General features: G+C 38.2%; 1 protein-coding gene across 1 annotated transcript in view; it reads right to left on the bottom strand.

The window, feature by feature from the left end:
- Positions 1-2,619: 2,619 nt before the first annotated feature.
- Slc5a12 (solute carrier family 5 member 12) overlaps positions 2,620-16,378 on the bottom strand; it is a 47,635-nt gene continuing 33,876 nt past the window's right edge. The window contains exons 11-15 of the mRNA XM_006980814.4: positions 16,135-16,221; positions 12,156-12,322; positions 11,336-11,439; positions 6,069-6,196; positions 2,620-4,705 (exon numbers count right to left, since the gene is read on the bottom strand). Of these exons, the coding sequence (XP_006980876.1) occupies positions 4,553-4,705; positions 6,069-6,196; positions 11,336-11,439; positions 12,156-12,322; positions 16,135-16,221 (639 nt within the window). The 3' untranslated portion in view covers positions 2,620-4,552. The remainder of the gene's footprint in view (positions 4,706-6,068; positions 6,197-11,335; positions 11,440-12,155; positions 12,323-16,134; positions 16,222-16,378) is intronic.

Genomic DNA, 16,378 nt, shown 5'->3' with positions numbered 1-16,378 from the left:
AGATCCAGTGACCTCATTCAGTCTCTGAGAGCATGAGGCACACATGCAGTATGCAAACATACATCCATGCAAAACAATCATATATAAAACAATGAATAATATTGTTTTAAGGGAAAAAAGGCTTTTTTTTTAGTCTATGGTTCCATGGGGATAGAGTCCTTGTCAACAAAGGCATAGTAGCAAGCAAGCTGCTAGCTGATTATATTTTTCATCCATACACAGGAAGCAGAATGAAGGAACAGGAAATGGGTTGAGACTATAAACCCTCAAAGCCCATCCTCAGTGACGTACTTCATTCAGCAAGGTTCCACCTCCCACAGATTCCATAACCTCCTCAAACCGCACTACCAACTGTGGACTAAGTTTTCAAACACACAAACCTACGAGAAGCATTGCTTATTCAGACCACAGAATTTGCAAGACAGCTCTGGTCATTTGAATGTGATTTGACTCCATAATCTCATAGGGAGTGGCACTACGAAGAGGTGTGGCTTCATTGAAGTGGGTATGGCCTTGATGGAGGAAGTGTGTCACTGTGGGGATGGGCTTTGAGGTTTCCTACACTTAGGATATCACCCAGTGTCTCAGGTGACTTCCTGTTGCCTGCAAGATGTAATACTCTCAGCTCCAGCAACATGTCTGCCTGCATGCCACCATGCTCCTTGCCATGATGATAATGGATTGACCCTCTGAACTATAAGTGAGCCACCCCAATTAAATGTTATCCTTATAAGAGTTGGCATGATCATGGTGTCTCCTTACAGCAATAAAAACCCTGATACAACAGCTTATGGGTGTGAACCAAGGAGCTGAGGATTTGAACATTGTTCTAACAATCTATGTTGAAACAACCAGCACAATCTCCCTGGGACAGGACAGGAAATTAGACATAAATGCAGTGCAAACCAAGGGAGGAGACTCTTATCTTACAGCCAAGAATCACCAGCTTACCCATTTTGGGTTTTAGATTTGATGGTTCAACTTGAAAATTAGTGCTGCTTATTGAATAACTTAGCTATATAGCTGCATAGCTTAATTGGTCAATTAGGAGAAAGTTTAAAAAAAATGTAATCAGACATGTGTACTCCATTGTACCCAAATTAGATTAACTCAATGACATCCAAACAGCATTCTGGGTTTTATAGAGAGAGTCAGTTAACATCTTATCTTACTGCTTCTATTCTTGGAGCTCCAAAGAGAACATTTTGAGAAGACCAAATATTCTGGTTTCATTTGGAAAGTTAAATGTTTTCCTATAAGCATTTCTATTCAAAATGAAGTGTGCCAGCAATGCATAGTCTAAAGGAAGGATTAATTGAGATTTAGCTTCAATTATTAATCAGGCCAAGTTCCTAATACTATGGACTTTTATCTTTGTAGAGGTGATAAATTTCTTCCCATCAAACTTGCCATCTTTGATTAAGTGGAAATTACCCTGGTGACTATATTTGATAGATTTTTCCTAAAGACCATCCTTGTTTCATCCACAGTATACCTAGTAGACCTTTAAAAAAGCAAAAGTGAAAGCAGGTGGGTTGTTGAATATGTCTCCTAGTTGGGGCTAATCTAATATCTAGTGTCATCCAAGTCTACCATTACAGAATAGTAGCCTAGTAGATTCCTAAATCTTCTAGCTGTTTTGTAATGGGTGAGCTGTTAAAGCAACCTGATAAAGTTGCTTTAGCATTTCTTGACCCTAAGTGGCAACCCTGGGTTACAATGGACAATCAACATCAGCTCTTCTCTCTGTCTTTCCGTAAGAAGGCAAGGCACAATTTTAGATCCTATCTGCTCTGATTTCTTTAATTCATTTTTCCAACTTAAATATTTGGATGTAGAAAGCAATACCTTTACTTTCTATTTTTGACAAAGCAAAATTCCTAAACTACAAGTTGAAAAGAAAACATGAGAGATATATTTGGAACACTTCTCAGAAATGTAATTGTAGTGTGGATGGCCAGCCATACATGATGCTAAGTCTCACAGTCTCCATTTTACCTAATGCTACCAAACACCTTAGGCCAAATTCACTATATTTTGAAGCAAGAATTATCAATAGACACTATTTTTCTTGGTGAAAAATATTACACTATTTATCTAAATGAGCAACAAGGGATTGAATGACCAGAAAGGAAAACAAATCCAGTTGCAAAGTATTAGTGGAAGTAATAATTTGGAGGTGGTGGTGGCAACTTGGGAATATCTGACCTAGGTACAAAAGCTCGTCTTCTCTGCAGGTGCTCCTTTACCTTCAATTGTGAATATATCTTGCTTTTTTTCTATCCAGATACCAAACAAGTTCACTTCATGTTTGAACACTTAAAAACAAATGAGACTCATTTTCTTTTCTTTCTTTTTTTTTTTTTTGGTTTTTCGAGACAGGGTTTCTCTGTGTCGCTTTGCACCTTTCCTGGAACTCACTTGGTAGCCCAGACTGGCCTTGAACTCACAGATATCCACCTGCCTCTGCCTCCTGAGTGCTGGGATTAAAGGCATGCACCACCACCGCCCGGTGAGACTCATTTTCATCCTGTGTATTTGTGTTTGTGTGTCTACCATAAGGCCCAGATAAACCAAATACTGCATACTTTATCCAAAACATTGAAAAGAATGGCCTTTTATAAAATACGGTGAAGTTTATTATAACATCTGTTTACTTCTTAGCTAATAGGTCCATCTTAGTCTCTAAAGTTTACAGAAAGGTTTTCAAAGTAGTAGACCACCGTGCACCCTACTCATAGGAAATATTCCAGAGGTCATTTCCGTATTTTTCATTCTGAATTTATTTTTAAAAGAAATAATTTAAATAATCTTAATTGTACATCATTCCCCACTTTCTTTAAAATTAAATAGTTATATAAACAAGACATCAAATTTAGAAGTATCCCAGGATTCATGAATACAAAACAGTGTTAAATTTTAGAAATACAAAAACATCTCATTAAATTTCCTATTGATAAGAATCAGTACTATTATCATTGCACATTTTTCTTCTGTAACGTGAGGTATTTCTTTTCTAATTTGCAATGAAAATCTGAAACTCCCAGTAATGGTTATATTTCTACTAAGCCACATATTAGTACATGTAAATCTATTCTGAAGATTTCTGACAATTCAAACACCAAAAGTATTCTATTGGAAAACTACATTTTTCAGTATTCATTATTCGCATGTTTGCAAATCTTTATTGATTTGTTCAGGAGTTTTTAATAGTAGCATTCAGTCTTCCCAAGAACTACAAATAAAAATAACCCAACAGTGATTTCCTATCTATCAAAAGTTACAATTGATTTTGAAGGCTCTAGTATTTCAATAGGTACCCTTGGTGATACCCAACTAATTACAGTTGTTTGAAATGGCTCAGGTTACTATGTTTTTTATATTGGGCAAGGTGGTGAAATCCTCATTAAATCTACTTTACAATATTTAGATTATAAGCACATAGAATCTGTAAATACACAAATGGACACAGTAAAAATTTCTGTAATATTTTAAGATGATTTATTACTAAGAGAACAGGTGAAGGAAAACTCATATTTTTTCTGACATATCTATTTTTTTATATTCTGAGAAAATTATAATGCCATCAAAACATTTCAACAATATTCACTTTTAAATACTGTGTGGAAGTGTCACAGCCTACAGGGCTTTCTATCTTCCTATTGAAACACCGTTTGTTACCCCTGATAGTCACAAAGTGTAAAATTACGCCAAAAAAAAAATGCTGTTTGAATTAAACAAAAGCAAATCCCACTCTCCTACTGCTGTTTGAAGATTCACCCTTGCAGAATTCCCGTGTGCTGTTATTGACTTTGCTTATGATGTTGGCTCAAAGCTTGCATTTACAAATGTAAGGCTTATTAAACCACAACAGGGTATTTTGTTTTCAGTAATGAACTTGTGGATCTTTATGATGAGATCTTTCTGATTTGTAGGAATGTAAGACTTTTAATAATGCTTTATGAATACTCTAACATAAAAAAAACCTAGCGTTTGGGAATCAGGACATAATTTTTAATTTGTTATTGTGCTTACCTCGTTAGTTCTATTTCTGTACAGCACCTTTGTAATGCAATTCTATTAAGTAAAACACCTTTGACATACTGATGTAATACTGTGGAACATGGTTTTTGGACAGGCACAACATTTTAGTCAGACATTTTATAGGAACAAGGTCCTATGCTTAATTCTCAGCACCAAAACCAAACATAAACCTGCAAATAAACAACAAACCCTGAGATTTAACCTGACAAGAAGCAAAAAGAGTTTTACTCCTTGCATTATGATTAAACTCAGTCCTGACTTAGTTATGTAGCATCAGGCACTTGGGGCCTTGGCTGATTTTTCTCAAATGAATTTGGGACTTTCCAAAGAATATCCTGAGAAACAGTCTTGTCATCTCTATAAATAAGTATAAATAGGTATTGGGCATCTTAGTTTTCTGAAAAGAATCTGTACACAATTCTATGACAGGAAAAAGTAGCATAGAGTACTCTGTGTATGTGTGTGTGTGTGTGTGTGTATGAATATATTATCAGTTGCATGTATTGTTCTAGAAATGAGTGGTCTTCTCCTGAACACTGTTGCTGTAGCTTTTGTCCGTGGGGTTATAGCCTGGAATCTGGGCCAGACTTTCTTGCTTGAGTCCATTCTGTAGGGCAGATTCAACCCCCTGTTTCCAGGCACTGCCACTGTCAAGGTAATCCTGAGGAATGTAGAAAGACACATATTAAACACCAATCATGACAGGTTTAAAACCAACTCAAGGGATATTGTGCAACTTCTGCACATTTATGAAGGATGACCAGGATAGTTTTGCATTCATTTCTACTTTCCTTCAACATCTTTCACAATCCTTCCACTGCTCAAAACATACAAAAGCATACGCTGCCTCCCTCCTGCAGAGGTTCAGTATTGCCTAGCTCTTCTGCAGTTCCTCGGCTTGCTCCATTGTCAGTCAGCCCAATTTACTTCCAGCTCAAACTGATCATGGTGGGTCTTGACTGATGAGAATGCAACTCTTAAAAGTCTCTATTGGTCTATCATAAATGTACTTCTGGGGGATAAAAAGTCTAAGGAAGTTGGTTGTATTTTGCTGCTTCTTTGACTATAATTTCCCACCAATATTTAATATTTATAGTTGTTGTGGCTTAAATATGAAGTGTTTCTCAATTTCACTTCAGCTAGGGATGCTGTGGGGGAGATTGTGACTCTTTAGGAATTGGGGCCCAGATGAAAGAAATTAGGTCACTGGGGGATTTTATTTTGTGTGATATCTTTCTCTGACATCTGCCTGTATTCCCTTTCCTTCTATTTCATCCCCACTGAGAGGTGAGCAGCCTTTTCCTTCTCATGTTCCCGTTAACTTTCTGATCTATCCAAATGCATGGAACTAAGCAATCATAGATGAATGCTTTAAGACTATGAGCCAAAAACAAAACAAAACAAACAACAAAAACCCAAAACTTCTCCTTTAAGATGTTCTGTCAGGAATTTTAGTAAGAGATAATAGGCAAAAATAGCTAATATAATATCCTAGAGAATTAAAAAAGCTGTGTCTATGTCATTCTGTAAAATGTCCTTCTTTAGTTCTCAAATAATAAAAGCTAAACAAAAGGAAAATGAGACTTTGAACCAGGGACAGACCCAAGGCTGTCTGACTCTCAAACTTGTCATCTCATCTATCACATTTCACTGTGTTTTGTACTTTATTCTTTTTCTAAGACTTATTTTTATATTTTTCCTGGAACTCATCTCTCAGGGGTTAAAAGAGTTTTTGGAAACTGATCACTTGCAATGTCTACATCCCAGCCATGAGGCACATTTACCTATCAACACACACACTTAAAAGACTATCAGCTCCAGGGACTCTGGGATCAAAATCTATAATTTTGAAAGCTTTTGATATTTACTGTCCTCCATCCTTACAGTCCTTTCCCTCACAGTTGTTGCAAGGGGGAGGGAGGGCACTCCCAGAGGTAGAAGGGCACTCCTGGTAGTGGAGTGGAGGAAGGGTACTCTTCCCTCTAAGCCAATGCCTGTTTGAAGAAGCTCAGACATCCACTCACCTGCTCTGTTTCCTGGTCATGCTGAACTCCACACCAGCAGAGAGTTTTGTATTTCTTAGACCAAAAGCAAAATAAATTGCAAACTGGTCTTATTAAAAGTGGGTCAATATCTTTGCCACTTTGTTTGCCTATTAAGAAAAGGAAGATGGATTAAATGGCTTCAACCCTCCAGGCCTTCCATTTCAGTACAAGCCTATCAACTTGAGAATGGGTTACTTCTTAACAAAAATTGAAAACAAGCTTCAGAGGTGAATCTATAGAAAGTGATAGACTGTAGAAAGGGTACAAGCTAGCAGTTATAAATTTACAAGTTGTCAGGTCAAGAAAGTTCAGGACTATAAAGTCAAATGGTGATAACGTATTCATTTGAAAATATTCACTCTAGTAGTAAATTTTCAGGCCAATTGAAGAAATAATAGGAAGTACATTTTTTTCTTCTTCAATTTTTAACTAAATTATACATTTTCAGCATCATTTAGGTTAGTATATTTGAAATTAGAAAGATCATTTTTACTGTTTCTTTTTCTTTCATCACAGCATCAGCGTCTTAAACAATTCTCTAAAGTTCTGCCAGCCAATCACACTTCATTTCAGATCCTCAAAACATACCAGTTCGATCACTTTAAATCCTATTGAGGAACAAGTCAGACTGACATTTATACTAAGACTTAAAGGATGATGAAGTCATCCTCCCAGAATCTTTTCAAATTTTCTGGCTAGGAAGACTAGTATAGATACCCTATCCCATAGAATGCTGCTGGTGAGTATGTGTCAATCCATCCAGAGGTCCCTGGAGGAAGCACTGGAGTAAGAGTTATATACATTGGTCAGATTCCTTCTATGAGTTATGAGCCTGATGTTATGTCTGACTTGCTGCGGGCCACAGGAATATATCATAAGAACTCAGCTGGTTATGGCAAAGTCACTACCTGGAGGCATCAGGGAATTCCTCCAGAGGAAGCCAAATCCCAAGGAGTTTTTGGTGTTACTTGGCTTGTTATTATCAGCTGTATTCTGTTATGAAAAACATGTGTGCCTTCATAGCTTTCCCAGTTGACTTTTCCCTAGGAAGGACTAACAGTGTAGACTGATCACTCTCTGGACATACACATTCCAGGTATTTGGAGAACAGCCTCAGGGAAAGGCTTTCTCTGGAATCAGATATCTCCCTTAGCCACTTTCAAGGACTACAGGAAACACCACCCAGGTGGGCGCCCATTGTTAGTCCCAGGTGGACTAACAATGATAACAGCCCACATGCAAGTCTCCTGATTTACGGTAAATTCCACAAGGAGACACCGCCTAGGAGAGGTGGACGTTAAGTAATAGCTTTACACAATTTAGCTCGGACCCTCCCTTTATATACCGAGACTTCCAGGAGGCAGAGGAGAAGAGAAAGGAAAATGGAAGAACTAGATGGGTAAGAACTTGAGAGGAACGAACTGAGATGGGGAAGAACTAGATTGAAGGGCTAAAAGAGAGGACTAGAGGAACAAGATGGAAGATGAGGAAGAGCCAGATGGGGAAGAACAAGATGAGGAAGAGCCAGATGAGAGAGAAGGAGACGAGAGAGGAGCTAATAGGGGAAAGAACTAGATAGATGAGAACCTAGAAGGGACAGAACTAGATGAAGGAATTAAGATAGAACCTAGAGGGGACAGTAGATAAATATAGAGAGAAATCAGGCAAGAAAGGAGCTAGACATGAGAACTATCACAGAATAATAAAGTATATGAACTAAGGAGTTTCGTGTACATAAATTCATTTCTTCCCATTAAAGATTAATTATCAGCTGGTTGTAGATTCTTCCCGGACCCTGGGAGGGGACTATCAAGGGGCTGGACCCCCATAGTCACCAATACTGACTAAAATGTTGTGCCTGTCCAAAAACCGTGTTCCACAGTATTATGTCAATCTGTCAAAGGTGTTTTATTTAATAGAATTGCAATTAAGTTGATATTTGTCAATTAGTGTCTTCTACAGAGTAGGTACATTTGACTCATGCATGCATTGTTGATAATGAAGTTTATATTAATTATTAAATAATGCAACAAGAAAGTGGCCATTTGTGATCTTAAGACTGACAGTAGCTTTGTCTTAATGACATGAGAGGAGAGAGAGAGAGAGAGAGAGAGAGAGAGAGAGAGAGAGAGAGAGAGAGAGAGAGAGAGAAGACAGAGAGGTGGAAGATGATGTGCAAAACCTCAGACAACTGTAATGAAGAATGTCAGTGATGTTCTGCATCAAAGGATTTCATTTAAAACCGACCCATAAATATTTGTCTGCATATCATGTCCCTACATACCCACAGAGGCCAGAAAAACAAACATCAGATCCCCTGGAACTGAAGTTATAGACAGTTGTGAGCTGTACTGTGGGTGCTGGGAATTGAACTTGGGTTTTCTGGAAGAGCAACATTTTCTACTAACTTGATCCATCTCTCCAGCCCTGACTATCACTACTTTTACTGAAACTTTGGTTCGCCTTCCTCTGAACAAAATCAATTTTGTGTCAGTTTTGTGACCCTGTGAGAACAGCAGAAGCATGAGTTATGATCCATCCTCTTCTTTCCCCCATTGTGGTCACCATGGAGAGTGCACAAGCTTCCAAGTCCTGCAGTGAAACCCTGAATATCCAAATACAAGATAGGATTATTGCTGCGGGCCACAGGAATATATCATAAGAACTCAGCTAGTTATGGCAAAGTCACTACCTGGAGGGATCAGGGAATTCCTCCAAAGGAAGCCAAATTCCAAGGAGCTTTTGGTGTTATTTGGCTTGTGATATATCAGCTGTATCCCGCTATGAAAATCATGTGTGCCTTCATAGTCTTTCCCAATTGACTTTTCCCTAAGAAGGGCTAACAGTGTGGACTGATCACTCTCTGGACATACATATTCCAGGTATTTGGAGAACAGCCTCTGGAAAGGCTTTCTCTGGAATCAGAGATCTCTCTTAGCCATTCTTAAGGACTAACAGTAATAAAATGTCTCCTGATTTAAGGTAAATTCCACAAGGAGACACTACCTAAGTCAGGTGGATGTTAAGTAATAGCTTTATATAATTTAGCTAGGACCCACCTTTCTTACAGCCTTACTAACTTTATAGACCTTTAACTCCTTACCCAACCATTTCTAGGAATATTTAGATAACTTTCTGTGCTGACAGTTATGCTCAGCCAGAACCCCAGTTCAAGTCTCCCTGTAATTATCATCATTGGCAGCATCTGGCCAGGTCCATCCCCAGATAGAGGAAAGTACCTTATCAGAGACACCTCTGTACTCTCTAAGAACAGACTTAAGCATCCAGGCTACCTGTTTGAGAAGGCCTGACGGATGTGCCAATTAAGCTTAACTTCCTTCTTTCCTCCAGTTCTAACCTCCAGTTCTAGATTTCCCTTTACCTATCACCAGAGGCATCTACCTGTACACAGGTTGCCTAGCAAATGAGCACACTTTCCCCCACCCTGCAGAAAAAAGGCAGATACCTTGGACAGATAGGAGCCACAAGAAAAAAGAAGACAGTTTTATTTTCTCCCATTGACCTAGCAACTTACAGATTCTTAACATTTTCTACTAATCACGTTTAAGACTATAGTTGAGCACATAAGATACCTCTTCTTAGATATTACTCGGATTTAGCCTTTAGTTAATTCATTTCCCCATTGGTTACTTCCCTTTTGGGGTTGCAAATGATAAGTAATGGTTATTGCCTCTCTATGTGATTCTTATCACCCCTCCATCTGACCCTGGAAGCCTGGCTTTGCACTGCCAAGGGATTACTGCTTGTAAGTGTATATATACCAGGACTTCCAGAACACTGGAGAATGGAGAAGAGAAAAGAGAATGGAAGAACTAGATGGGTAAGAACTTGAGAGTAACAAACTGAGATGGGGAAGAACTAGATTCAAGAGCTAGAAGAGAGTACTAGAGGAACAAGATGGAAGATGAGGAAGAGCCAGATGGGGAAGAACAAGATGAGAGAGAAGGAGATGGGAGAGAGGCTGATATGGGAAAGAACTAGATAGATGAGAACTTAGAAGGGGCAGAACTAAAAGAGGGAATTAAGATAGAACTTAGAGGAGACAAGAGATAAATGTAGGGAGAAATTGGACAAGAAAGGAGCTAAAAATGAGAGCAGAGTATAAGCTTGTAGAGAGAGAATCCACACAAAATAATAAAGTATATGGACTAAGGAGTTTTGTGTACATAGATTCATTTTTTTCATCAAAGATTAATTATCAGCTGGTTGTAGATTCTTCCCGGACTCTGGGAGGGGGCTATAGAGGGGTTGAACCCCCGAAGTCCTCCATAGATTATTTTGGGAGTCAGGTCAAAAACACTTAGTATTTAGTCTTCCTTCATGGGTGATGTTTCAAAGAATTTCTTACACCCATGTATGATGATGGAATCATGTTTCAAAATATCTTATTTATTTTCTGATTGTTAAACACACAGAGACAGACAGACAGACAGACAGACACACACACACAGATCAACTTAGAAACTTAGAGGCAGTATGTATCTCTCTTTTTTAATGTCTATTATATTTATTTAGGTTATGATTTTATAAGATTATATATTTACTATATTTTATCAAATTGAATAACATAAAGATGATTTTGCCACATTTTGTCCAAATGGCATACAAAAAAACATAATCAAAATATTTTTCATGACTGAAGGCTTAAGAATAAAGTTTAAATATACTTATATATACTGTAACTTAATTTTATAAATATTAGCACATAAATCATTCAAATTTTTCCATCTCTTCTAATATTTATGATTTCTTTGTGTTATGAATCCCCAGGGGAGTCCTTGCCTTGGAGGAGATGGGAATGGGGGGTTTGGCTGGGGGGAGGGCGAGAGAAGGGGGCAGGAGGAGGGAGGACAGGGGAATCCATTGCTGATATGTAAAATTAAATTAAATTATAAAATGAAAAATTAAAAAAAAACATTCTATTAAATAAATAAATCTAGAAATGTTGAGTTCATAGAAAGTAAGAGTGGATTATTGGCTGCCAGAGGCTAGATGAGGCAGAGATGAGGAAATGTTGGTCAATGTTATCAATATATAGCTAGAGAGAGAAAGAATTTTCATGTGCTTCTGCAGAGTTGTTGGACTATAGATAATTGTAATATACTCCATGTTTCCCAAAAGCTGGAAGAAAGAATGTATATCTCTTTGAGAAGAGGACTCAGAAGCAAATTGGTGAGGCTGGCAGGTAGTCTACAAGTGCAAAGAGAGGACCCCAGATATCCCACCTGTCAAGAAGCTGATGATTATTCCAGCAGCTACGCATCCCAGGAAGCCCAAGGCACTATAGTAAAGGTAGGAGAGGGAGTACCATGTGTCTGCTAGCACAGGTCTGTGGAGAAAAACAGCACATGTCATTAACTCTGTTCATCATTCAAAAATAAGAATATGATCTCTTCCCTGTTCACTTTAGGTTCTGGCATATCTTAAAACCCCAAATCGTAATATTTAATTCTTTAATGAAAAACAATCATGAGCTAGTGTCGCTTTGTATAACTATACACAATCCATATCATCACTGATTTACAAATACAAATAAATATGTGTATATATATATGGAGAGAGAGAGAGAGAGAGAGAGAGAGAGAGAGAGAGAGAGAGAGAGAGAGAGAGAGAATTTCTCAATGAGGACAGCGTCTTCCACTCCTTTTAAGTTATTTACTACTCAATTGTTCATTAATTCCAGAGATAATGGAAAAATTGTGACTTGTCTGTGTGTATAAACTGACAGAAAATCTCCAAAGGGACTTCTCAGTCCTATTCAAGTTTTATAGACTACACAGAAAGAATGCAGCCTTCAGATACCTTGCACTAAGATCATGACCCCCATCTGTTCTTTAGTCCTCCAGTATACTATTTTCACTCTTGTTTGCCTGAATGAAGAGAATAGCCATCTGCAGAACTCTGTGTAGCCTTGCACAGTACCCTTCATTGCTAAACACATGCAGATAAGCAAGAACTAGCTCATCAAATTACCGATGAGAGAGGTCTCTCCTCTTATTTGCTGACCTACTTTGGAACTTAGTACAATTTTTAAAGTCAACATACCTGTTGGAAAGCTGCGGTCCTACTGTTGTTGTTATATTTAATTGTACACACTTTTCTGTTGATAGAGGTAAAGGTAATGTCTTAGAGTCTGGTGCAGGGTAAATGAAAGCCCCGATGGCAACCCAAAATGACAACGTGATTCCAGTAAGGAGGCCTCCTAGAGCACCCTTGGAGAAAAATAGAAGATAATAAGAAATTAGACAAGGCTTTTCTTGTTTGCAAAAATATTGATATAAGGTATAATGTATTGTAGAGAGTCTAGATACACTTACTTATTTACTTACTTATTCATTCACTTATTTTTGGTAGTAGGTATGGATTCCAGGGTCTTATGCATGTGAGGCCAGTTCTCTACCACTGAGTCATAACCTTCAGCCCCATGAAGCAATTTTTAAGTAAGAGTAAGTTGTACCTTGAATAAATTTTTTTCTGTCTCTTATTTGTTCCCCCTTTTTACTTGAAAAGATGGTGAAACCTCAGTGTTCAATAAGAGTTTCAGAGCCAGCCGGGCGGTGGTGGCGCACGCCTTTAATCCCAGCACTCGGGAGGCAGAGCCAGGCGGATCTCTGTGAGTTCGAGGCCAGCCTGGGCTACCAAGTGAGCTCCAGGAAAGGCGCAAAGCTACGCAGAGAAACCCTGTCTCGAAAAACCAAAAAAAAAAAAAAAAAAAAAAAAAAGAGGTTCAGAGCCATGGAAATCTTTATACCATGTAGTCATTTTTTATTGACAGATGCTATACCAAAAGTCTGGCTGCTATTTCTTTCCACAAGTTAGAAGAGTTTCCTGATGCTTAAGTTTGGTTTGCTTGTTTGATTGATTAATTGGTTGATTCTAAACTCGAGTAAGTGTATTTTTTATTATGCTTGCATTTAAAGACCATGTTTCTTAATAAACTTTGCAAAAGAAAGCAGATTGTTGAAGTTCCTATTATGCACAAATGAGTCCTTTGTAAGGGCCCAGAATCTTCCTCCATTATTGTTTGGTAAAATTAAAACAACATATACAGATGAATATTTGTGCTTTGGCACATGCAAGCATTCTGTGAACTTCTGCAAATAGCCAGGTACATGTATTCGGCTTTGTGATTTATGAAGTATCTGCCATAGCTATTAATCTCTGCCATTGCACCACAAGAGAATTATGGACAATACCAAATAAAAGAGGCTGGTCATGTTTCAGTGAGGTTTTGTTGATGGACATTGAAATTCAGTATTAATGTACCTTGAAATATAATTATTTTTAATTTCTTCTATCTACTTATAAATGTCCATACATTTTTAGATTGCAGGTCACAGCCTCAAACAGGAGGCCAGCTATGTTTGTTCTAAGTCAGAAATTCCTGACCACAATTTAACTGTAAAAGACAGCAGGAGGGTCAAACTAGGTAGCTGCCTAGACAGCCATGTTGAGGCAGAATCTGAAGTTGTTCTTATAGTCCCTAGGAAAAGGATTAATGATAGAGTAGTTGAGATGCATGAACAAGGGAAGATATGGCACAGATTTATAATATTTGCTACCCTCTATCTAGAATTAAGTCTTTTTCCTGAATAATCAGAAGTACTAAAGCCTACTAACATAGATTATCTCTTTTTCATTACTTATTTTATTTTTTGAGATTATAATATAATTACATCATTCTACCTTCCCTTTCCTCTGAACCCTCCAAATCCCCCTCCTTGATCTCTTTCAAATTCATTGCATCTTTTTTACTAATACTAATTGTTGTTTCATGTTCATGTGTGTGTGCGTGTGCGTGTGCGTGTGTGTGTGTGTGTGTGTGTGTGTGTGTGTGTGTATCTTTCTCAATATGTATAATGTTACTTATATGTATATGTTTTCAGGGCTGACTATTTGGTATTGCACAACAAATTAGTGCTGTGGGATGGTCTGTATGGCAAATTGCTCTGATTGGTCAATAAATAAAACACTGATTGGCCAGTGGCCAGGCAGGAAGTAGGTGGGACAAGGAGAGAGGAGAGTTCTGGGAAACAGAAGGCTGAGGCAGAGAAACACTGCCAGCCGCCGCCATGAAAAGCCACATGTGAAGACACCGGTAAGCCACATGGCAAGGTATAGATTTATGGAAATGGATTAATTTAAGCTATAAGAATAGTTAGCAAGAAGCCTGCCATGGCCATACAGATTGTATGCAATATAAGTCTCTGTGTTTACTTGGTTGGGTCTGAGTGGCTGTGGGACTGGCGAGTGACAGACATTTGTCCTAATTGTGGGCAAGGCAGGAAAACTCTAGCCACAAATTAGTGTGCCCTTTCCTGGAAATGGCTATTTCTCCCACTCTCACTAGTTCACTAGTTGAAGCTTTGTGGTCTTTCCCCTGTCCACATTGGCATGTCGATTATTATTGTCCATGAAGTATGTATTCTACTAAGAACTTACAAAGCTATGGCAAAGATACAGTCTTTTGACTGGTTTTAATGACTAGGTACTACCTCAAATTATAACTGAATGGCATAAATATTTTAATAAACCCAAATACCACAGAAGTGATTTTGACAGTGTTCTCCTAACAAGACTGCAGGATAATTTTTGCAAATGCGTGAATGTTCACTATATATCTAAGCTAACTACCTGTAATAGTTGTTTGAGTGAAAATAACCCCATAAGAGCATAGAACCTGGCACTACTGGGAGGTGTTGCCTTGTTGAAGTAGGCATAGCCTTGTTAGAGGAAGTGGTCATTGGGGGCCTTGAGGTCTCAGATGTTCAAGCCATGCTGTGTGGCTGTCACTTCCTGCTGCCTGTGAATCCAGATGTCGAACTCTCAGTTACCTCCCCAGCACCATATCTGTCTGCATGTAGCTGTGTTATCCACCACGAGGATAATGGACTAAACCTCTGAAACTGTAAGCTAGCCCCAATTAAATGTTTTTCTTTATAAGAGTTGCTGTGGTCATGTTGTCTCTTCACAGCAATAGAAACTCTAACTAAGATACTGCCTAATCCTACAAGAGCTATCTAAAATAGTATCAACAAAAACTGTATAGCTGTATACATTTATGTAGCTGGGACACCAAACTCAGGATTTATACATTTATAAATGCAGGCAGACTTTCTGGAGTCTCTACAACTGTGTGTATAAGTGTGTAGAGAACAATTATAGTGACCCTTGTACTAGGTTGAGAAAATTATATTCTAAATAATTTTAAATAGTTTTATGTTACTTTTCTTAACAGATTGTCATCCGACCTATACCTTGCATACAGCCTACCTACGTTTATCTGAAGACACACTATTAGCAAAAGAAGTACCAGATGTAACAATATCTCTGGCCTGTCCTTTCCATGTATTAATCATTCAGCATACGACCATTCAAGGTTGCCTCTTCCCTTATTTGCCTTTTACTTCTAAACAGTTTTCAATATAGTCTTATATAGGAGGGCCCAGGTCCCATTTAATTCTATGCTTGTGTATATGTAAATGTTTGTGAAAGAGAAATACAGGTAACATGAATTCTTTGGATTTATTTTCTGGAAAAAATAAACACCTTTCCCAAGCAGAAGGAAAAGGAGATAGAAAATGAAAAGAGCTGCTGTGGATGTCTTTCTGTATGCTGTGAATATGTGTTGCTCTGACTGGTTGATAAATAAAGCCATTTGGCCTATGGCAAGGCAGCTTAGAGGCAGGTTGGAAATCCAAACAGATAGGCAGGAAGAGAAAGGAGAGGCAAGGTAGATGCTGCTAGCACCTCCAGGAGAAGCAAGATGTAAATTACCGGTAAGCCACAAGCCATGTGGCAAGGTATAAATTTATAGAAATAGGTTAACTTAACATGTAAGAGCTAACTAGCAAGAATCCTACCATTGCCATAGTTTAAAAATAATATAAGCCTCTGTGTTTTTATTTGGGACCAAGCAGCTGCAGGATGTAGGTGGAAGAGATTCCACATGACCAGAGAAAACTTCTGGCTACAAAGAGCCTTATTTGAACTGGGCTTATAAAGAGGGGTACAGAATCCTTACCTTCCAGTTCACAAAAGGAAACAGGATACCTAGAGAGAATAAACCTAGCATCGGTCCCCCACACATGCCAAGGATGCTGAGGGCAGCCTGTAGGAAAAAGAAGACCAGATGAGCCCTACCATTCCACTGCCTCTGTAGCTTATCATGACACCACCATTGTTTCCTTGAACCTTAGGTGAACTTGAGTCCCATTTATTAATCACGTATTTTCTTTATAAAAAATACATATATACATACACATGCA

This window comes from Peromyscus maniculatus, chromosome 4, assembly GCF_049852395.1.
Source record: "Peromyscus maniculatus bairdii isolate BWxNUB_F1_BW_parent chromosome 4, HU_Pman_BW_mat_3.1, whole genome shotgun sequence".
Classification (NCBI taxonomy): domain Eukaryota; kingdom Metazoa; phylum Chordata; class Mammalia; order Rodentia; family Cricetidae; genus Peromyscus; species Peromyscus maniculatus.
The sequence above is the reverse complement of the archived record's forward strand: the minus strand, read 5'-3'. Positions and strand labels throughout refer to the sequence as shown.